The sequence below is a fragment of the Physeter macrocephalus genome, chromosome 18, assembly GCF_002837175.3.
Source record: "Physeter macrocephalus isolate SW-GA chromosome 18, ASM283717v5, whole genome shotgun sequence".
NCBI lineage: Eukaryota > Metazoa > Chordata > Mammalia > Artiodactyla > Physeteridae > Physeter > Physeter macrocephalus.
The window spans coordinates 8047661-8071929 of NC_041231.1; the positions used below are offsets into that span (position 1 = coordinate 8047661).

At 45.6% G+C, this 24269-nt stretch overlaps 1 protein-coding gene across 8 annotated transcripts in view; it reads left to right on the forward strand.

Moving 5' to 3' along the window:
• C18H3orf20 (chromosome 18 C3orf20 homolog) overlaps positions 1-24269 on the forward strand; it is a 109230-nt gene that overhangs the window by 43453 nt on the left and 41508 nt on the right. For 6 of the 8 annotated variants that reach the window (XM_055079399.1, XM_055079400.1, XM_028478856.2 and 3 more), the window contains 7 exons: positions 2976-3111; positions 4103-4387; positions 10629-10781; positions 11544-11664; positions 17195-17326; positions 22650-22773; positions 23377-23629. In XM_055079399.1, the coding sequence (XP_054935374.1) occupies positions 2976-3111; positions 4103-4387; positions 10629-10781; positions 11544-11664; positions 17195-17326; positions 22650-22773; positions 23377-23629 (1204 nt within the window). The remainder of the gene's footprint in view (positions 1-2975; positions 3112-4102; positions 4388-10628; positions 10782-11543; positions 11665-17194; positions 17327-22649; positions 22774-23376; positions 23630-24269) is intronic. The other 2 variants (XM_055079402.1, XM_055079401.1) reach the window with 1 other exon arrangement.

Genomic DNA, 24269 nt, shown 5'->3' on the forward strand with positions numbered 1-24269 from the left:
TTAAAATTTCATTACAAAAATGAAAACAAATGAAGACAGTAATGCAGGATATGAAGAACAAAAAGCTCTAATAAGGCATATAGAAAATAAAAAACACAGTAACAGAAGCAAGTCCCTCCTTATCAGTAATTCCTTTAAATGTCAATTGGTTAAATTTTCTAATCAAAAGACATTGGGAGAATGAATAGAAACTCATGATCCAACTATACGCTCTAAGAGACTCACTTCAGATCCAGAGACACAAGTGGGTTTGAATGTGAAAATATGGAAAAAGATATTCCATGCAAACAGTAACCAAAGGAGAACAGGGGTGACTATGCGAATATCAGATAAAATAGACTTTAAATTTAAAAAGATTACAAGAGACAAAGAAGGACATGCTATAATAATAAAATTTCAATACAGTAAGAAGATACAGCAGTTATAAACATTTATGCACCTAATGACAGGCTGTCAAAATATATGAAGCAAAACCTGACCAGCTGAAGACAAGTAGTTCTACAGTAATAGTGGGAGACATCAATAACCCACTCACAATAATGGATAGAATAACAGACAGACGTAAGAAAATAAAAAACAACACAATAAATCAACTAGATCTAACAGACACATGCAGAACACAAACAAAACAACAAAAACAGTGCACATTCTTTTCAAGTGTACATGGACATTTCTAGGATAGGTTATATGTTAGGCCACAAATTAAGTCTCAGTAGATTAAAAGAAGTAGATTTCATTAAAAGTATCTTATCTAACCACAACGGGATGAAGTTAGAAATCAATAACAGAAGGAAAACTGGAACGTTTACAAAATTGTGGAAATTAAATAACACACACTTAATGAATGGATCAAAGAAGAAACTACAAGGAAAACTAGAAAATACTAGAGACAAATGAAAATGAAAACAGCATACCAAAACTTATGGGGTACAATGGAAGCAATGCTAAGGGGAAAATTTACAGCTATTAATGCTTATATTAAAAGGCAAGAAAGATCTCAAGTAAACAACCTAACTTTACAACTTAAGGAACTTTAAACTAAACCCAAAGCTAGAGAAGGAAGGAAGTAAAGGTTAGAGCAGAGATAAACTAAATAGAGAATATAAAAACCACAGAAAATCAATGAAACCAAAAGTTGATTCTTCAGAAAGATCAACACAATTAACAAATCTTTAACTAGATGGACTAAGAAAAAAAGAAAGGAGACTCAAATTCCTAAAATCAGAATTGAAAATGGGACACAACTACTGATTCTACAGAAATAAAAGGGATTATCAGAGAGTACTATGAACAACTAACTGTATGCCAACAAATTGGATAACCTACATGAAGTGGACAGATTCCTAAAACACAAAACCTACTTAGACTAAATCATGGAGAAATAGAAAATTTGAACTAGACCTATAAATAGTAAGAGATTGAATCAGTTATCAAAAATCTCCCAACAAAGAGATATGGGAACATATGTATATGTATAACTGATTCATTTTGTTGTAAAGCAGGAACTAACACACCATTGTAAAGCAATTATACCCCAATAAAGATGTTAAAAAAGAAATCTCCCAACAAAGAAAATCCCTGGACCTGATAACGTCAATGATGAATTCTACCAAACATTTAAAGAAGAATTAATGCCAGTCGTTCTAAAATTTTTCCCGAAAATTGAAGAGGGAACACTTCCCAACTCATTCTGTGAGGCCAATATTGCCCTGATGTTGGAGCCAAAGACACTAGAAGAAGACTACAGACCAATATACCTGATGAACATTGTTGCAAAAATCCTTAGCAAAATATTAGCAAACAGAATTCGGCAGCATAATAAAAGGATTATGCAACATGACGCTAAACAGGATTTATTCCTGGAATGCAAGCATGGTTCAACATATAAAACTCAATCATTGGAACTTCTCTGGTGGTCCAGTGGTTGACTCGGTGCTGCCAATGCAAGGGGCCCTGGTTTGAACCCTGTTCAGGGAACTAGATCCCACATGCCTCAACTAAAAGATCCTGCATGCCGCAGTGAAGATCCCGAGTGCCACAACTAAGACCTGGCACAGCCAAATAAATAAATAATTTAAAAAATTGAAAAGAAAGATTTGGTCTTTACCTATAATGGAATATTATATAGCCTTCAAAAGGAAGGGAATTCTGCAATATGTTATAACATGGGTGAAACATGAGGACATTATGCTACATGAAACAAACCATTCACAAAAAAGACAAATACTGTATGATTCCACTTATAGGAGGTACTTAGAGTAGTCAAAATCATAAAGATAGAAAGTAGATTGGCAGTTGCCAGGGGCTGGGGGTAGGGGAGAATGGGGGGTTATTGTTAACAGAGTTTCAATTTTATAAGATAAAAAGCGATATGGGAATAGATGGTGATAACGGTTACACAACACTGTGAATGTATTTAATACCACTGAACTTGCCTCTTAAAAATTAAGTTGGTAAATTTTTGTTATACGTATTTTACCACAAACACACACAAAAACCCCCAAAACATCACAGTCTGAGTCTCAGTTGATACACTCTGCCCTCTGCCGAAGGCCGAGATAAGCCAGCATCAGAGAAGCGTTGAAGCCCTTGAGCCCTTGAGCCATTGAGATGGAATTGGGACTTTCTGTCTTAAGTGAGAAGTGTCACAAGGGAATCCCTTCTGCATGCACCACAGCCATGTGTGTGCTCTCTCCACCCAGGACCAGGCCGCCCTTGGGGAAATGCGGCTGGATTCATCACGCTGCCTGAGTGTTCCTGACACACACTCGGTTAACTCACAGAGGGCTGCCTCTGTTTCATAAGTGACCTGCTGGGGGTTCTCGTCCCTGGAAGCATAAATGATCCCCACAGTTATTTTGATTCTCAAGGGATGCAGCTCTCCTGCTCTCCCCACCCCCTCACCCCAGGTGAACATGATGTCTTGAGAAACCATTTTCTAAAACCCTCCCTAACCGCTTCATCTCCAACTGCAGGCAAGCCCAAAAATTTGGAAGAAGTAGTCTTGACCTCCCCACAACGAGGAGCGGGAACCTCTGCCTCTGAGGTTATCGAGTTCAGCGACCCCTGCCCTGAAGCCCGGGAGAAGCTGCAGGAGATGTGTCGCCTTATGTGAGCACCTTAGTGGTTGAGGGTGTATGGGAGAGGAGGGCACGGCCTGTGTGTGCCTGGAGGGTGATCACGGACATGTCGGCTGCCCAGTGCCCCCAGCCACAGTGACAGGGTGATAGTTGTCCCTCACACACACACGTCCCTAGTCCTTCCACATTCACAGTCCTTCTCAGTCCTACTATGACCTTATGAGAAAGGCAGGTTTATGCCCGTTTTACAGATGAGGAAACTGAGATACCCCAAGCACACGGTAAGGCATTGTCTGAGGTCCCACAGCTCAGTGGGCCTGTCCCAGGGCAATGTTCTTTGCCTCCTCACCAGTGAGACCCCTTTGCATGGCTTCTTAAAGTTTACACACCCTTACAGTTAAGAATGTTTATTTCTTGACATAATTTGTCAGATGTTCTCTTAGGAAAAAAGGAACAGCTCTCAAAAAACACTGACATGGGTGATGAATGGTATTTATGATTTTGTGGGTCCCACAAGTCCTAGCAAGTGAATCTGCATTTCTCCAAAGGCCCGGACCATGGGCCATAAAGGATTTCAAGCCTAGTCACATCTAAGCATATATGTGTCCTGGGGCTCCCAGGCCACTGTCACTGCAGCTGTAGAATATGCGTAGAGGGCAGCCACCCAGTTTGCTCCTTACTGTGACATTCCAGAAGGAAGCTGTCTTCCTTTGTAAGCTCAGGATTGGGAGGTGATCAAAGCCTCCAGCTCTGCCACCCTGTTCCACACGCAGCTCCACTCCATGGGTCCCCACCTCTGTGCAAAAGGTGGAAATCAGTCCAGGGCCTGTCTCAAAGGGGTATGGGGACCTTCCCAGTTCTTCCTAAAAACATTACCTGTAAGGATGAGGGATTGGGGTAGGGACAGATACTTTGGGGACAGGGAAATGGAATGGGAGTCTTGGGAGCTGGGCAGGGGCTGTAGAGAGCCTGGTGAGTGAGAGGCAAGTGGCTAGAAAATATGTTGGTCTCCTTTCCTGCAGAGAAGCCGAAAGGGTCTCGTGGAAAGGGAGGAATATCTTGTACCCCATGATCTTACGCAACTACAGGGCAAAGATGCCCGCTCATCTAATGTCGACCCCCAAAGGGGATGCTCAGACCCCAAGCTCCTGCCGTCCGCACCCTCCAGGTGCACAGACTTCCACTCCCACCCCTCACCAACCTCCTGCCCATCATCTTCACTTGGGCCGGCATTCTCAGGAGTGGAAGGCACCCAAGAAGGCCATCAAGTTGCATTACACCTTCTGTGATGGGTCCTCCTTCATTTAGTATCCTTTTATTTGGTGCTTCCCTTTCTCCCCGGCAGCTCAGCCCAGAGAACTCCAGGCTTTGACAAAGCCAGAGTGTTTCCTTTGGCTTTTCATTTGGTCAGAGAAGTCTGGTGATGGGTCCTCTGGAATATTAAGAGTTTGTCCAGGTCAGAGAAGAAGTACCAAGAGTCAAGCCTCAAATTCAGTCCTGATCAACCAGGACGTACTGAACCCGACTATCTGTGATCACGTGTCAGTGCGGGCTGGGGGTACAGCAGCAGTCCCTGCCTTCGAGGCTCTCCCAGGTGGGAGGAGGTTGAAGATACAGAACAGAACAATTCATCTCTAGCCGAGAGAAGGTGATAGGAGACCCTCCATCCTGGGGCGGGGGGGGGTCTTTGTCCTTCTGTCCCAGGCTCAGTGGGTAAGCCCTGTGGTTCTTGCATACTTTGTCCCCAAGATCCATGTATTTGGAGTGTAACCCGCACCGCAGATACCCCGCCTGGCACATGCTCGGGTTGCTCTGCAGCTGAGGTCTGTCGGTATTCATGAGAATATGGGCAGCTGGGTCCCACCTCGGGGTGTGTGAGTGGCACAAGGGACACATTTTCTCGTTGAGAATCTGGTGAAAGCTATAGACCCTCTTCCCAGAAATATGAACTGATACACATGCATGTAAAACATTTCCTGTGACTGCAGGGGGTCTGCAGACCTTCAAAGCTTGTCCATGGACCAAGAACCCTAGACTGAGGAAAACTTAAGATTTCTAACATGCATGCTGAGAGTTATGCATATTTTAGCATGAATGGAGTCAGATTGCCTTCTTCACTCACAGATGTTTATCGAGTATTATATGCAATGATTAATGGAATGGAGTGAATGTACCACTTTACCTTAGAGGGAGGTGGCTCTCTGAGCTGTCTCAACAGGCCCAGCAGGCCTTCCTGGCCATGGCCCCCCTCGCTTCCTTTGGCCTCCTCTCCACTGAACTGGGAATTCAGAATTGCAATGCCTGTCCAAGGAGTCCTATGGTTTCTCTGACCATAAATGAGTGCATTCATTACCCTCTGCTCGGCCCTGCTTCCAGGGCACCTTGTGCATTGAACTCAGCACACACCTTCCCAGGCAGCTGCTGCTCACAGGGGTCATGGGGCTCCCTCTCCCCACTTTTCTTAGTCCACACTGCATTGAATGGGACCATCACCGTGAACTCATGAAGCTGTGTCCGTGAATTAGGTTGCTGTTGGCAGGACCAGAGAGGGGTGGACGAGTGTAGATCAGGGGATCAACGTACTGCAGCCCAGCCTGCTGGGATCCATGTTCCCTCCCCTGCCACAGAATCCCAAGGATCCCCTGCTGGGACCACCCCAGCCCTCAGGCCATCGATGCTGATGCGCTTGACTCAGACCCCGGTGATCTTGGTCATTAATGTATTTCCGCTGTGGGAGTCCCAGGAGGCCTGGATTCGAGGCCCAGTTCTTCTTGGTGACCCTGCCCAAGCCATTCCATCTCTCTGGGCCTCACTTCTCACCATTATAAGGTGAGAAAGTTGGACCCAGTGATCTTGAAGGGCACCTTCTGTGCTACTGTGATCAAATGGGCAAAACACACGTGCAGGTGTTGGATCCCTCTGGAGTAGAGAAAGTGTTTGGGAGACACTTCCCTCCCTCATGGGTTCCACAGAACCCTGGGCTCGGCAGCTAATTCTGTCTTCACAGAGACTACTGGGCAAAACTCTCAGGTAGAAGTGATGTGTCTGCCCTTTGGATTCCCAAAAAGCTCCAAGCCCCAGTGAGTTTGCACTGGTCAGTGTCGGACCCCAGAACCATCCCGGCATCCCTTTCGTTTGGGCTGTCAGCATCTCCTTGGATCTCTCTCCTCGATGGCTGAGTCTCCTGTCAAACTTCCCTCAAGTCCCTTTTTCATACAAAGATACAAACTCACCACATTAAAAGCAAACCATAATCACCATGTGCCCAGTACTGTGCTAAGTGCTGTTCCTTTAGGGATTTGTTGAGCACTCAGAACTGCTGTGTGAGGTGCACATTTTTTTAATACGTAAAATGCACGTAACATTTACCATTTTAAGCATTTTGAAGTGTACAATTCAGTGGCATTCATAGTGTTGTACAACCATCACCACTGTCTAGTTTCCAGCACTTTTTCATCACCTCAGAAGGAAACCCTGTAACTATTAAGCAGTCACTCCCCATTTCCCCTCCCCCACAGTCCCTGGCAACTGCTCATCTACTTTCTGTCTCTATGCATTTCCCTATTACAGACATTGCATATAAATGGAGTCACGCAGTATGTGGCCTTTTTATCTGGCTTCTTTCACTTAGCATAATGTTTTCGAGATTCTTCCATGTTGTAGTATGCATCAGTTCTCCCAGTTCCCCGACCAGGGATCGAACCCCAGCCCTTGGCAGTGGGAGCACAGAGTCCTAACCACTGGACCTCCAGGGAATTCCCTCCTTTTGTTTTCTTGATTGGGGTGAAATTCACATGACATAAAGCCAGTCCTTTTTTTTTTTTTTTTTTTGCGGTACGCGGGCCTCTCATTGTTGTGGCCTCTCTCGTCGCGGAGCACAGGCTCCGGACGCGGAGGCTCAGCGGCCATGGCTCACGGGCCTAGCCCCGCTCCGCGGCACGTGGGATCCTCCCGGACCGGGGCACGAACCCGTGTCCCCTGCATCGGCAGGCGGACTCTCAACCACTGCGCCACCAGGGAAGCCCGGCGGGTGGATTCTTAACCGCTGCGCCACCAGGGTAGTCCCAAGGCATTTTATTTTAAATACAGCAGTGTGTACATGTCAATCCCAAACTCCCAATCTATCCCTCCTCCCACCCTTCTCCCCAGTAACCATAAGTTCCTTCTCTAAGTCTGTGAGTCTATTTCTGTTTTGTAAATAAGTTCATTTCTTTCATTTTTTCTTTTTGGATACAGCATGTAAGTGATATTATATGATATTTGTCTTTCCCTGTCCTACTTATTTCACTTGATATGATAATCTCTAGGTCCACCCATGTTGCTGCAAATGACATTATTTCATTCTTTTTAATGGCTGAGTAATACTCCATTGTATATATGTACCACATCTTTATTCATCTGTCAGTGGGCATTTAGGTTGCTTCCATGTCTTGGCTGTTGTAAACAGTGCTGCAGTGAACATTGGGGTGCGTGTATCCTTTCGAACCATGTTTTTCTCTGGGTATATGTCCAAGAGTGAGATTGCTGGATTATATGGTAGCTCTCTGATTTCCTTTTCTCCACACTTCCTAGTTATTTTCTTATTGGTTCCCCTGGTATAATGGGTTGAATAATGTCTAACAAAAACTTATGTTTACCTGGAACCTCAGGATATGACCATATTTTGAAATAGGGTCTTTGCAGATATAATTATTAAGATGCAGTTATATTGGATTAGAATGAGCCCTAATCCACTGGTGTCCTTATAAGAAGAGAAAACAGACACACACAGAGGGAAGAACACCATGTGATGGCTGAGATAGAGGTTAGAATGATGCATCTATAAACCAAGGAATGCTAAAGATTCTTGGTAACCACTAGAAAAATAGGAAGAGGCAAGGAAGTGTTCTTCTCCAGAGCCTCCAAGAATATGGCCCTATCAGCACCTTGATTTCAGACTTCTAGACTTCAGACTGTGAGAGAATAAATTTCTGCTGTTCAAGTCACCCAGTTTGTGGTACTTAGTTGCAGCAGCCTGAAGAAACTAATTACATTTGACAACATATTAGTTTGAGTTAAGACCAACTTAGCCTCAATAGCATGTAAGACTCTGCTCGTATACAGCTCCATTCCTCCTCCTTTATTTTGTTGTTAACAGAAATTAACTCTTTATGTATACATTGCCATTAATATAGATTTACAAGTATTGTTTTATGCATTTTTTAAAATCATATAGGAAAAAAGGAATTATAAACAAAATAATAATATAATACTGAATTTTATATTTACTTATGTAGTTACCTTTACTGGTGTTCTTTTTTCCTTTGTTTGTCTTTGAGTTACTGTCAAGTGTTTTTTCATTTCAACCTTAAGGAATCCTTTTAGCATTTTTTGTAGGGAAGGTGTACTAGTGGTGAACTCTCTCAGCTTTAGTTTATCTGGAAAAATCTTAATTTCTCCTTCATTTTTTTTTTTTTTTTTGCGGTACGCGGGCCTCTCACTGTTGTGGCCTCTCCCGTTGCGGAGCACAGGCTCCGGATGCACAGGCTCAGCGGCCATGGCTCACGGGCCCAGCCGCTCCGCGGCATGTGGGATCTTCCCGGACCGGGGCACGAACCCGTGTCCCCTGCATCGGCAGGTGGACTCTCAACCACTGCGCCACCAGGGAAGCCCTCTCCTTCATTTTTGAAGAATAGTTTTACTCAATATAGAAGCCTTGGTTGACAGCTTTTTTTTTTTTCCAGTTTTTTAAATATTTCAGCCCAGTGCCTCTGGCCTTCTTGGTTTCTGATGAGAATTTGGCCACTAATCTTATTAAGGATCCCTTGTACATGACAAGTCTCTTCTTTTGCTGCTTTCAAGATTCTTTCTTTGTCTTTTTGCAGTTCGATAATAATGCGGCTGTCTTTGAATTTATCCTACTTGCAGTTTGTTGATCTTCTTGAATGCATAGAGTCATATCTTTCATAAAAATTGGGGCATTTTCAACCATTATTTCTTTCTGCCCCCTCACTTCTTCTGGGACTCCGGTTATGCATATATTGCTCTACTTGGTGGTATCCCACAGGTCTCCTAGGTTCTGTTTATTTTTCTTCATTCTTTTTTCTTTTTGCTCCTCAGGCTGCATAATTTCAATTGTTCTGTCTTCAAGTTCACTAATTTTTTTCTTCTACTGCTCCAGCATGCTGTTAAATCCATCTAATGAATTTTATTTATGTTTTGGTTTAATAATTAATAATTAATTAATTTATTTGTTTATTTTTAAATTTAAAAAATTGAAGTATAGTTGATTTACAATGTTGTGTTAGTTTTAGGTATACAGCACAGTGATTCAGTTATATGTGTGTATATATATATATATATATATATATATTATTTTTCAGACTCTTTTCCATTATAGGCTATTATAAAATATTGAACATAGTTCCCTGTGCTATACAGTAGGTCCTTGTTGGTTATCTATTTTACGTATAGGAGTGTGTATATATTAATCCCAAACTCCTAATTTATCCCTCCCCTCACTTTTTCCCCTTTAGAAAACAAACCATAAGTTTGTTTTCCATGTCTGTGGGTCTATTTCTGTTTTGTAAATAAGTTCTTTTTTTTAGGGTTCCACATATAAGCAATATCATATGATATTTGTCTTTGTCTCTGACTCACTCAGTATGTTAATCTCTAGGTCCTATATGTTGCTGCAAATGTCATTATCTCATTCTTTTTTATGGCTGAGTAATATTCCATCGTGTGTGTGTGTGTGTGTGTGTGTGTGTGTATGTGTATGTATATAACACATTTTCTTTATCCATTCATCTGTTGCTGGACGTGTAGGTTGCTTCCATGTCGTGGCTATTGTAAATAGTGCTGCAGTGAACATTAGGGTGTATGTATCTTTTTGAATTATAGTTTTCTCTGGATATATGCCCAGGAGTGGGATTGTAGGATCACTGAAATTCTTCCTGTCTGGGGCACTTCTGAAATTCCTGCAAAAAGGATAGTAGCTACCCACACCACATCTGTTTTAGTCAGGACCCGTGCTCCTTGCAGCCTCCTTAGTAGGAAATAAACAGGGAGACATTGTCTACTCTTCTAGATTGGTAAGAAGAGGAAGCAGCCTAACAGCATTAGAAATATCTCTGGCCTCAGAGTTCAGATACTGGCTCTGCCACTTCCTGTGGTGTGATGTAAGGCAGATCATTTCTCTGCACCTTGGATTCCTCATCTGATGGGTGAATAACTTACCCTGGTTTGTCTAGGACTTTCCTGGTTTTATCACTGAAAGTCCTGCATCCCAGGAAACCCCTTACATGCAGGGAAACCCTACTCATCTGTGAGATGAAGGTAATAGTACCTACCACAGGATGGTTGTGAGGAGTAGAAAGAGGATACAAGGAAGCACCCAGGGCATGGTTGCTTCCATAGTCATTTAGTTGTTACTTATGCAAAGTGCAGAAGACTGGGAATGATGTACCAAACAGCTAAAACACTGACATGTAGACTTGCTTTCCATGAGGCACCTAAGAGCAGAACTCTGAGAGTTTTCTGTTAGTTCTACTTAACAATTTCTGCCAGCTATCCCTCCGGAAACATCGCCGTGTGTCAGATCCCCACGTGCTGCAGAGGGAGAGCCATCACCTGCCTCTTTAATGACACACCCAGCTTCTCCTTCCTGGCCATGTTCAATGCTGAAGGCCAGGGCTGCGTTCAGTACAACCTGAAGAGCTGGTGAGTCCGTTGGGGGAATCTTGGCCCCATGGAAGTATCTCTGAGGGTGACAAAGTGGGGCACTGAGGTGCAAAGTAGGAGCCCCTGGGAAAAAGATGAACCAGGCAGTGTCCAGAGGTCTAGGAAGACGGTGTGACAGGGCCAAAGCAGTGCCTGTAGGGACATAGGTGCTTTGAGGCCCTTACTTGCTGGATTCATGTCATAGCCAATGAGAAGGGAAATTCCCCAAGTCCTACTCCACTTGTTCTCCCCAGAGCACTAAGATCTTCACTGTTAGCTAGATTCATGGAAGAATTCTTTAGGAGAGAGAAGTGTTTATACTAGGAAGCAGTGAAGCAGAGGCCATGGGTAGCTCATATTCTTGGTAGCCAAATGTTGATTTTGTCTTATTTTCCTAAGGAACTGTTCTAGGAGGAATTGACTTACTTTCATGTGACGTCCGTTTCCCGTTTTGGTGCCTGAGATCTTATATGCTCAGGCTCCTGGGCTATGGGCACATGTTCCATTTCTCTCCCCCTTGGGTTTGGCCTGAGCCTCCACCATCTCTGTCAGATCTGACCTTCCCAACAGACTCCCCAGTAGCATCAACAGGTGTGAAGGGACATCAGACCATGTTAGGTGGGGTAAGTAGGGCCACCTGCAAGAGTCCACAGTTCCTCCAGCTGGGGCAGAGTCTCAGAGCCCTGCCTGCCTATAGCCTGTAGTGACGGGGGCTTCCTTCCGGGGCCTGGAGGAAGCTCCTCATTTATGTATCTCTCCTAGCTGCCCATACGTCTTGGTGTTGGATGAGGAAGGTGGGACCACCAATGACTACAAGGGCTATGTAGTCCACAAGTGGAGCTGGACCTCCAAGACGGAGACTTTGCTCTCCCTGGAATACAAGGTAGGGGTGGGCAGCAGAGGTGGGGCTTGCCCCTGGGCTGCCCAGCATTCAGAGCCAGAAGGCTACCTGTATGACAGGAGCCCTAGCCTCAAGGAGCTTGTAATATCAGAGGTTCCCACGTTGATGGGCAGTGGTCCAGTGCTGGCTGAAGTGAACTTTTCACCAGCCTACAGCAACTCTTGGGTGCTGTACTGACCTTTCTTGGTAATATGCTTCCTGTTTTATTTTTATTATTAATGATATTATATTTTATAGTTAACATGTCCTTTATTTTAGGAAGTAACTGTTACAGTGGTTGATAGTTTTATTTTTAGTGCCTATGTGTGGCAATAAGAAAAGTAGTTCTGTGTTAGTCTCCCCCGTTTTTGTTTTTATAGTTTTACTATCTGTGAAACAAAAAAATCTGAGAGGTAAAGGAAGCTGATAGACACAAATCCTTTTTTCATTCATTTGGTTGTTCAGCTATTCATCAAAGAGTTATTAAATAATAAATGTTTAATTACTAATATTAAATAAGAACTTAATACATTTAATATACTAATAAAGCAATTAAGTGTGCTTGTCACTTTACCTATGGCAGAGTTTCTCATCCCTGGAACTACTGACATTTTGAGATGGATAATCCTTTTAATAACTGTGCATTGTAGGATATTTACCAGTATCTCCCTAGATGCCAGGAGTACCCCCTCTCCTAGTTGTGGCAACCAAAAATATCTCCAGACAGTGCCAAATGTCTTTGGGGGGCAAAAATCACCCATTGTTGAAAATCACCAATCTAGGGGATAGAAAGATAGACAATACCCCTCAAAGAACTCAGAAATCTAGGGGAATAAGAATATGTGGTAGAAAAGTATAAGGGCTGTGACAGAAGGACAAGCTCATAGGGTTGGGATTCAGAGAAAGATCACAGAACATAGGATCCACCCAAGGTAAGAGTTACAGACAGAAGCACTGTTAGAGTTCATGGTAGGGCTCAAGCATCCCGTCTCATGCCCTTCCTGTTCATCCTCTATGTTGACCACTGGATTCACATTCTTATATCTCGATTCCTGTAGACCATACCTCTGCTCAGAAACATTCAATTCCTTGAACATGTCTCACCCTTCCTACCCCACTGGGCTGAAATATAATACATCTTCTCTCTCTGCCAATCCAAATTTTCCCTCCTTCAAAGCCCTACTCAGACTTCCTGTCCTCATGGCACTCCAGTCCACACCGATTTCTCTCTTCTCCCAGTGCCCACTGTCTGGATTAAAAAGTAATCCAGACTGAAATGACAAATTTCAGTCATTGTACAATTAGTCATGTAATGAAGAGGTTCTCAGTTGTGGCTGCATATCAGAATCCCCCATGGGACTTTAACAAAAATATAGATCCCAGGCACAACCCTAGAGAGATTGTGATTTAGTTGGTCTGTCACGGGTTCTGGATTTTGTAGTTTTCACAAGTCTTTCTATTGCTTGACCAGGTCCAAGATCTCCAGTCCAGGGGTGTATTGAGTTATTGCCTTACTATTTAACTTTTTGTAGTCGTATGAAAGTTTACAATCCAAAAAGATTATAAATTGGTTGCAAGCAGACACCATATGTTATATGTCAGTATGGCCCACTGGACAGAGAACTCTGGGATGAAGGTCTGAGGAGCCAAGTACTAGTGTCAGCTTTGCCAAACCCTGGGTGTGCAGCTTTCTGAAAACCACTCAGCTTCTCTGAGTCTTGGTGGCTCATCAATACAAGGTGGGTCACAAGAGCCTCTCTCCTGCCTCACACTGTTTTTGTGAGAACTAAATGAAACAGTGGTGGGGAAGGTGCTTTGACACACTAAAGTGTTTCAGCAGTGTGTTTTAGTTCATTGTTCTGTTCCCTAGAGCTGCATACAGAAATGCACAACAGGGGCTGGTACAGTCAGGAGTGGCCTGGAACACAAGTGGCCTTGAGTTGTAACATGAGTGTGTGTGCTTATTATTCTCATAGATACAGATAAGAAGGAGGGAGAGCATTCTGGATAGAGGAATCGCATCTGTAAAGGCTTGGAGTTGGGACTCAGGGTGGCCTTGTTAAAAGTTCACAAGTGCTTCTCATGAAAGAAAAGTAGGCAAGAGCTGTACGTGTCAGTGGGGTGGAGGTGAGAGGCATTGGATGTCATGCTGAGGAGTTTGCATGCTGTCTTGGAGGCTGCAGTGGCAAGTTTTTTTCTGCCCAGATATTTATCGTTCCCAGCATTTTCATTCCTCTCTGAATATCCAGTTTCCCTCCGGTATCATTTCTCTTAATCGTGAAAAACTTCCTTTAGTGTTTCTTGAAATGGAGATCTTCTGGCAACAAATTCTGTTTTCTTTCATGTGAAAAGTGTCTTTATGAAAGAACATTTTTGCTGGATATGGAATTCTGGTTGACATTTTTTTCTATCCGCATTTTAAAGATGTTCCACTGTGTCTGTCCTCCATAGTTTCTGATGAGAAGTTTGTAGTTATTCAAATCATTTTTCATTTTCTCTAGTTCCTTTCAAGATTTTCTCTTTTAGTTTTCTAAGTTTGACTATGATGTGTCTGCATGTGGTTGTCTTCATATAAATTCTGTTTGGGGTTTACTGAGCTCCTTTAATGTGTAAATTCACATGCTTCACCAAATTTGGGGAGTCTTCTGCCGTTATTTTAGGGGAAAAATGCACTCCAGTCTCTTTCCTTTTCTTCTGAGGCTCCAATTACATGTATTTTAGACCTTTTATGTTGTCCCAAAGGTCCCTGAGTCTCTGTTCTTTTTGTTGTTGTTGAATATTTTTCTGTTTATTTTTCAGATTGGATAATTTACATGGATCTATCTCCAAATTCACTGACTTTATTCTGTCATTTCCATTCTGCTGTTATGCTAATCCTGTGACATTTAAAAATTCCAGATATTTATTTTCACCTCTATGATTTCTGTTCAGTTGTTTTTTATATATTCTGTTTCTCTGCTGAGATTTCCTAATTTTTCTTTCATTACAAATATATTTTCCTTTGCCTCATTGAGCATAGTTAAGTTAGCTGCTATAGAGCCTTGTATGGTAATTTCAACATCTGGGACATATCAGACAGGATTGGTTATTTGTTGCCTTGAGAACAGCTCACACTTCACTGGCTCTTCACATGTTGAGTTATTTTGGATTGCTGACATTGTGGATGTTATGTTTTAGAGTCTCTGAGTTCTGATGTTTTTCTCTGAAGAGTGTTGATTTTTTTGTTTTAACAGGCAGTGGGCTTGTTTAGACTCATAATGCAAACTTTGTCTCACCCACAGTGGGCAGCAGCTCAAATCTCAGTTCAGTCTTCTGTTTCCCTGGAAGTAAACTGCCTTGAGTTTGCACTGCTCACACAGGGTTCAGGGATCAGCCAAAGCTATGGACTGTTTAATCATAGCATTTGGGACTCTATTTCTCGGTCCCTTCTGTAATTCTCTCCTTACTTTTCTGTGACTGTAGTTGACCCCAGGTTTTGTCCTTTGGTTGTCTGGGCCAGAAAGAACTCATCCCATGTTTTTTGTATTTTTTCCAAGTTCTGTGGGAGGATCAGCCTGTTAGGAGCTGACTCAGCTATACTGGGAGTATAACCAGCTGGTTAGTTTTTAAGCTGAGGGCTGGTATGCTCCATCCAGCATTTATGTGGAAGGTTGACTGGAGAGGGAAAGATCAGCAGATGGGGCTAGTAGAAAGACTAGTTAAGGAGTTACTAGCCAGACTTGACATGATGAAGGGTATTAGTAATATTTTTTAAAGGGGCCATTTCAGTAAACTAAATCAGTGGCATTCAGAAATGGGCTGTAGGGGAATAAATGAGAGGAGGAGGGAATTGTAGATGACTCCACGTGGAGTGTGTGTGTCTGGGTGGAAACAAAGCAGTTTCTGAGAGGCTCAGAGACCCATATGGTTTTTGATGTGCTGATTGGGCTCAGTGGACATCTTTCTCTGGACAGGGATCCTCACCTAGAGTGAGAGATTGGGGATGATATACACATGATATACATGTGGCTCACGAACTCCCAGGAAGATGAGCAGTGGCTGAGTTCACAGAGCACCATCGTTGGGACATTGGGAAGAGGAAGAGAAACCCCCCAGGGGCCAAGAAAATTAAAAACAGCTCTACCAAGCTAAGCCCTTTGCTTATTTTATCTGTGAAATCTGCTTAGTGCCCCAGAGAAAGATTCTGTTATTGTCCCCCGGCTCAGAGAAGCTAAGCAACCTGCCTAAAGTGTCCAACCACAGTGCTTGAGCTCCCAGCCACAGCTCACAGCTCTGTTCTACACTCTCTAGAAGGAGAACTGGAGCAGGTAGTGTCTCTCTTAAGTGAGAGTGATCTACAAGTTTGAAGATGTCACACACTTGGCCGGAAGATGGTCATGGATCAGATGTTTTCAGTGTGTGGAAGGGGACTAGCATCCAGGCTGCAGAGAATGAGGAAGGGGCTGGGTGGTGAGGAAATTGAGTGTGGACCTTTGGACCAGCAAGTGGAATCCTAGAAGGAAATGGAAGGAGTGAAGATGGAGAGCACTTTCTTAGTTCTGAGGAGTTCTGGCGCACGTGTAGGTCAGGGGCTGTAGAGCTACAGACGCCCAGGCCCTGGTGGGGCCACTGTGCATAAATAACTCTCTGCACACCTGAACCATCCAGGGCCTTACGTGCGCGTTGCTCCACCACATCCTGGCAATATCTGCTCGTGTTTGGTGTGGGCCTTTGTGGTTTAGAAAGCCACTTCCATAATCTTTATCTTATTTGAACCTAACACGAGCATTTTGACTCTGATATTGAAGATTGGGAGCTTCAGAGAGGCCCAGTGGCTTGCTAACCAGAGGCAGGACGGGGACTCACTCCAGACCACAGAGTTCTTAGTAAGGAGTGAGTTGCTGTAAGGGCAGCTCACCCTCCCTGTGTTCTTCTTTGGGACTGCTACCTAGGAAATCCCACCATTTTGGAAGTGATGAAAAAGGGTGGCTCCTCCTCAGGGGAGGAGTGGTGACACATTTGGTGACTGCAGGAGAGGGGAATGAGCATGTGTGGCACGGCCCTGGCTGGGTTCCCTTTTGCCATCTGCCCACCCACCTGCAGAGGGGTGAGTTCTGGTCCCCCTGCCAAGGTAGCTCTGCGTGCTTTCCTAGTCAGACCTGGTGCCTGGGTGGACACAACATCAGATTCAGGGACAGTGTTGGCTTCTGACTCCTTTCCAACTCTACCAGAACCAAAGCTGACTCGCCTGTTGGATCCCTGTGTCTCCTTCACAGTTGGTTACAGGTTTGGGTTGGAAAGGGAAAGGGCAGGGGTAAGGAACCATCATTACTTTTTCTGCTAATCCCTCAAAGAAAAACTGTAATTCTTATGTGTTCTCCCTGAAAACAGGATTCTAGCATAATATCCAGACAGATTTTACAGCTCTCTTAGCCCCAAGCCAAGAGGGGTTTTGTGTTTTTTGGTTTTCTGTTGTCCCACCTACCCGGTCAGGAACGGGTAGGTGGGACACCAGAAGCAGGGATCCACTAAGTCCTGGTTTCTTCATCCACAGGTGAATGAGCAAATGAAGCTGACGGTGCTAGGGCAGGATTCTATCATGGTCACCTTTACCTCCCTGAATGAGACAGTAACACTCGCTGTATCGGCCAACAACTGTCCCCACGGGACATCGCACGATAAACGGGTAAGGCACGCAGATCAGTCACCCAGGTCTGATCCCAGAGCGTTTCAATATGGATTGTCACTTTGGAATGCCTTTGTTCTTCCCGCCTCCCCTACCCATACAAGGCCCCACCTCTTTCCCTGCCTAATGGACTTCTACTCATCATTCACTGTCTGACTTTAGTACCACCTTCTCTATGAAACTTCTATCAAGAGTCTTTCAGGTGTGACAGGATCCATTGCAGACTAGCTTAAGCATGGAAAGAAACTGTATTGGCTCAGTAAACTGAAAAGTCAGTCTGTAGATAGGCAGCATGAGGCATGGCTGGATCCAGGCCCTCAAAGGATTCCATCAGGTCTTCCCATCTCTTGGCTCTGCCTTCCTCTTTGTTGGCTTTATTGTCAAGGAGTTTCTCTTATTATGGTGACAAGATGGTCATGAGCCTCTCCAGGCTTCTTGTTCTACCAGCTTTGGTCTCCCCAGGGAAAAGAGGACTTCTCTTTGCTAAGCATTTCAGTAGAGGTGCCAATACCAACATCATTGGCTCCGTCTGCTGCCTGCACCTGAAATGTTCCCTGTGGTGAGGTATGTGTGTTGCTCTTACTAGCCAGGCTCGAGTGGTCATGTCCATCCCAGGAGCCGAGGGGTGTGATCAGCCCCAGGTATACCACTAGGGCAAACGATTAGGCAGGAGTGTGTTCCTAAAGGAAAATCGTGGTGCTGTTACCAGAAGAGGGAGATACGATGCCGGGTAGAGTAACTGCCCATGTGTTGGTGACCCTCTCCACCACCCCCTTTCCCATCCCAGGTGGGGTCTGCCTGTCCCCTTGCAGCCCTCCCAGCAGTGACTCACCTCCATCCCGACACTGCTTTGTTTACAAGCCAGCCTTCTCTACCAAACTGGGAATTCCCTGTGATTCCTACAGGTACTGTTGCCCTGAAGCACAGGGACTGCTTCAAATGAAGCACTTGCTAAGGGGATAGGTGAGCCAATGTTGGAGTCTGGAAACCCAGTTCTTCATTCGCTGGGTCTTTGTGGATCCTACTGTGTGCCTGGTCCAGAGTCAACATTGTAGAAAGAGATGGAGAGGATGAGGGGACAAAGTCCCTGATCCCCGAGGAGTTTATAGTCTGGAAGAGAATAGTTGACATTCAACATGAGACTGGGGTGGCCATGGGCTCCTTGGTGGCATTGGTCACTGGCATCACACACAGGGGATTGGCTCACTCAAGAAGCCTCCTTGGAGCGGGAGCATGGGGACCACACCTCCCAGTCTTCCCGGGGCCAGTCCCGGCTTACGCCTCTCAGCCCAGGAGTTATTAGTAGCATCCCTTTCACTCTCAGAAGTGTCCCATTTCGGCTGATAAATTACAGTCACTCTGAAGGAGGCGTTTGCACTGTGAGTGCGTTTGCCACCACATGCCAAAGGCTCTTAGGCTCGCAGGGCTGATAGAGCCCATAGGAGCAGCCAGCCCCATGTCTCCCCTTTACGTGGGGACAAGCAAGGCTGGCATTTGTTGGGGACCCGTGTTATCTAAACAAGACACAGAGAACACCTGTGTTTTTCCTGGAGGGAAGCGTTGCAACTGTTTTTTTCACTGCTCTTACATTTCATCAGCATTTCAACTTCGTTAGTTGATTAGCTAACTCAATAAACATGTATTAGCCCCTGCAGTGTGCCGGACTGGCCGCTGGGGATGTCGAAGCGAAAGAAGCCTCACTCCCTCTAGTCTCTGAAATACTTCCAGTCTAATGGAAGGGGCAAAAGCATCAACGCAGGTTTGTGATCCAGCTTGGCTGGTGTGGTGTGCGGGAGAGAGGGGCGCTGAGGGAACTGGTGGGTTTGTTAAAGGGGCCTCATTGAGCACCCAGGAAACTCAGACGCCAGTGACTTCAGCCTACGCTCCTCAAGCCAAAGGGTAAAACAGCGCCAGCATTTTGAGTCCGTCACGGCTGAGATGACTGCTGATTGATGAGTCCGTTCTGTCAGTTTGGTTTCATGCTCTTGCTCTAAACGTCACTGTTGGCTGACTAAGTACATAGAATGTATGAGGTCACATGTCTACATTTCTTGAAAACCTTTTTATGCTGTATTTTAAAAAAATGTGCATTTACTTATCAAAGGCAACAGATAATAGAAAAATTTTTGTTCACATAAAATTGCAGTAATGCTTCATTTTTCTGGCAGCCTCTTGTCTGGTAATCTGTGAAATGTGGAACATGGCTAAGAAGCAGGGCTTAAGCAGTTGAAGGCCCCCATGAACGGCTGAGAGAAGTCACTCTAAGTTCCATGTACTGAACATGTCCTCTTGGCCTAGGAAAGCCCCTCATTCATTCACATCTTATTTTTTCTTAGCTAAATGCAGCCTTAGAGAGCTAGAATCAGAGGTCCAGAGCTGTGCTGTCCAGTATAGTAGCCATGAGTCACAAATGGCTTTTGAGCATTTGAAATGTGGCAATTCCAGGCTGAGATGGGCTGGAAGTGAAAGCACACACTGCATTGCAAAGACTTAGTATGAAAAGAGAATGTAGCATTTCTTATTGATCATTTCTTTTGATTACATGTTGCAATAATCATATTTTTGATGTATTGGGTTAGATAAATATGTTATTAGAATTAATTTCATCTTCTGAGAATGTTTTTATCTATTTATTTATTTTTGGCTGCGTTGGGTCTTTGTTGCTGCGTGCAGGCTTTCTCTAGTTGTGGCGAGCGGGGGCTACACTTTGTTGCGGTGCGCGGGCTTCTCATTGCAGTGGCTTCCCTTGCTGTGGAGCACTGGCTCTAGGCGCGCGGGCTTCAGTAGTTGTGGCTCCCGGGCTCTAGAGCGCAGGCTCGGTAGTTGTGGTGCACGGGCTTAGTTGCTCCACGACATGTGGGATCTTCCCAGACCAGGGCTCAAACCCGTGTCCCCTACATTGGCAGGCGGATTCTTAACCACTGTGCCACCAGGGAAGTCCCCTGAGAATGTTTGTAATGTGACTTCAGGAATGTTTAAAGCCACACATGCAGTTCGCATTATATTTTTACTGAATGGTGGGGATCTAAAGGTGGAGTCCTCATTAAGGGAAGCTCGCAGAGGCTGATAGTGCAGAAGGAGGCTGGAAGTTATCTATTAAAAAGAACATTGTAACTCAAAAAGCATAACCATCTAGGAGCTATCTAGCGTAGGGATAAACAGACAGATACATTAAAAGAGCTTCTGAAAACCACCGCATTCTAGAGGATAGTCGTTGGTGTTGACCAAGGAGACTGACTTGCCCCAGAGCATCCTCGTCTTAACCTCTTCTGTTTGAGAGAGCCGGGTGGTGTACTGTATATTACAACCTTCTGACTAGATAAACAACAACAAATGAAGAGTTACTGTGGGTAACAGGATTTCCAAATGTTGACCCTAGCTTCCAGGTTAAGCATCTTGGAATTTTTTTTTTTTTTTTTTTGTGGTACGCGGCCTCTCACTGTTGTGGCCTCTCCCGTTGCGGAGCACAGGCTCCGGACGCGCAGGCCCAGCGGCCATGGCTCACGGGCCCAGCCGCTCCGCGGCATGTGGGATCCTCCCGGACCGGGGCACGAACCCGTGTCCCCTGCATCGGCAGGCGGACTCACAACCACTGCGCCACCAGGGAAGCCCATCTTGGAATATCTTTATGTGAAATCTTGAGGATGGCAGAGAGCCTCAGCTAGGAGGTGGCCTCAGGCCTTCCCTTTCCTTGCTGGGCCTCAGTTTCCCCATTTGTATAGTGATGTGTAAAGGCCCACCCAGCTATCCCACACTTCTCTCCTGGGACTTTAGAAATCCGTTCAACTGCAGTCGTGTGTGTGTGTGTGTGTGTGTGTGTGTGTGTGTGTGTGTGTGTGTATGTATGTATGTTTGGAGCTGGTTGTCACCCACTCGTCAGCAAACCTGTGGCCATCTAGGAAAGCTGAGGGGTGGGAGTAGGGTGGCCTCTTCCCTCACACTCCCTGTCAGTGGAAAACTTGTTAAATGGTTTCCCCAGACACCCATCACCCTGGAAGGAACCACCCATCAGAGCGACAGGCAGAATGGCAGTCCCAGCTTTTATAGCCCTGCTGCCAGGCTCCTCACTAAATTTTCTATCAAGGCAGCACTTTGGAAGCGAGGAAATGCCTCAATTTAAATGCGTTATTAGCCCAGTGCTGCCTCAGATCCTTTTGGGAAGCAAGACTGGGTATAAATTATAAATAAATAAATAAAATTAGCCCAGAGGCAGACGTTGGGGCCAACAAACAGAAGGATGGTTGAGGCTTTGCTATTAATTGGAGCATCGTTTACAGAAGCCCTGCCTGCAGGACAAAGAGGGACACGTGGCTGACTTTATTGCTCTTCAGAAAGTCTGTCCACCACTCACCCTGCTCTCCCCACCTGAGGCTTCAATTCTGCAGAGGAAAAATTATTTCACATCTCCTCTGTGTGAAGTGGGAGATATAGACTGCATGGACCCTGCCTTCAGGGGCTGACAAAGTTTAGGAATAAAGAAAGTAAAAAGTGACCAGAACCCAGGGCAAGAAGGACAGGAATGAGCAGATGTGCAAGCTCAATGTGGGGAGTGATTGCTGGCAGCTTAGCAAGTCTGTGAAGCCTTCCTGGAGAAAAAGTCACACCCTGATTGCCATTAACTCCAGCATCTGAACCTAGTTCCGCCCCGGCAGAGGCAGAGGTCGAACTGCAGGGCGGCCTCACTGTCCCATAGGAGTTCCAGAGCCAGTGTGGCCCTTCGGAGTAATCCTGCCCTGAGGCTGGAGGCCTGGGCTTCGTGCCCATGGGGACCAGTCAATCTGAATAACCCTGGCCTAGGGCAGTCTCTCAGCAGAGAGTGGCCAGCAGGGTGGAGAGCGTTCTGTGCGTAGTGCAGTAGGGGGAGACAGGCAGCAAACGTCCAGAGAGGCATTTGTCCATCCAGTTTTTCATAGCGCAGCAAGCATTAATTGAGTGCCTTCTGTGTGATGGGCATTCGGACACAAAGGAGACCAAAACCCGATCCTTGTCCTCTAGGAGCTTAGAGTCTGGCTGGGGAGACAGGCTCCCACGCAACTGGTCACTTCACAAAGGGCTAACCTCTGTCTTCAGGCTGCATAGAGAAAGTGGTGAGGGTCTAAGGCAAGGAACAGTTCTGGCCAGTGCAACCAACCTCCCTGAGGGGGGGACGTTTGAGGTGGGTTGGGTCAGTGTGTAGGGATTCACTGGGCTGAGGGGAGAGAGGTGGGTCCCAGGCAGGAGCGGCACATCCTCTAAGCCAGGGCTTAGCCTTGTGGTCATTGGGCTGGGCAGACGGCTCCTGGCGGGGCAGGTGACAATGCCCTTCCCCTCGGCCTTTCCCCAGGTGACCCACAGAATCAGCAGCATGGATGAAAAGATGTCTAAGATGAGTCGGGCCCTGGCAGAGATCAAGAGACGGTTTCAGAAGACAGTGTCCCAGTTCATGAACTCCGTCCTTCTGGCGGCAGGTAAGGAGACTATATAGTAAGATTATAAATCTTACAACCCAGCGTTATAAATATTTCTTTGTTTTCCCATCCCCGCCGCCCCCCCCCGCCCCACTCCTGCTTGGAGTTCCCAGAGGCAGGGAACCCTGTATGGGGTCATCTTTATGCCCAGTGCCCAACATTTAGTAAATGTTTGGTAAGTGAATGAAGAAATGAGAGGCCCTTGGCCAGTCTAGCAGAGAAAGCAAAAGAAAAATACAACAAAGAACATAGATGGAAATGACTTAAGTCTGGAGGCACAGGGAACAACATGGATACATAGTGTACCCAGCCTCTACATTGAGTGCTGTAAAGGACACAAAGCTGAATGAAACACAGGCCCATGGGGGAGGAGGGATCAAAGCTGGGTCTTGACAGATGGCCAGAACTGAGACTGATTTGTTCTCCCATTCAGCCAGCACTTACTGATCCACTAGCCGCACTAGGGTAGGAGCACTGGGCCAGACAACGGGAGGCAGCAGACTCTGCGAGAGTAATGGCCTGGAGAGGGAGCTGTGCAGTCTCACAGCGGGGCATGGCGGCCAGGCCACGCGGGGGAGTGACACCAGTGTCTTCTGTTCACAGGCCTGTTCACCGTGGAATATCCGGTAAAGGAGGAGGCAGAAATCATTCGGACCGGATTAAGGTCCGGGCCCTCTCCCGAGCACGCCACCAAGCTGAGTTTATACTCAGGAGAAATCCTTTTATTACGATCTCAGTCAGCCCGACCCGAATCCTCAATGGGAGAGTCTTCGAAGGAGGAGCCTGTGTTGGCTCCTTTGAGCCCCACTCGGAAGAAGCCCATCAAGGTCCAGGCCAAGGCCACGGTCACACCCAGGTGGGCTTGGGCCTTCATTTCTTCCAGCTTCTGTGTGTCAGATGCTGAGATGGGTAGTAAACACGCGATGGTGAACAAAACAGATGAGGCCCCTCCCTCTTGGAGTTGAAATTTTAGGGGTGGGGAAAGATAGAAGATAAACATGTGAACAGCTGAACTATTTTAGTTAGGGGTAAGGCTGGGAAGAAAGTAGACCTGGGAAATGAGTTAGAGCCGAGGCTGGCAAACTACGGTCAGGGGCCAAATCTGGCCCCTCTGCCTGCCTTTTTTATGGGTGAGCTAAAAGTCATTTTTACGTTTTTATTTTTATTTTTTAAAATAAATTTATTTATTTATTTTTGGCTGCATTGGGTCTTCATTGCTGTGCGCGGGCTTTCTCTGGTTGCTGCGAGCGGGCGCTACTCTTCATTGCGGTGAGCGGGCTTCTCATTGTGGTGGCTTCTCTTGTTGCGGAGCACGGGCTCTAGGCACGCAGGCTTCATTAGTTGTGGCATGTGGGCTCAGTAGTTGTGGCTCACGGGCTTTAGAGCGCAGCCTCAGTAGTTGTGGCTCACAGGCTTTAGAGCGCAGGCTCAGTAGTTGTGGCTCGCGGGTTCTAGAGCGCAGGCTCAGTAGTTGTGTCGCATGGGCTTAGTTGCTC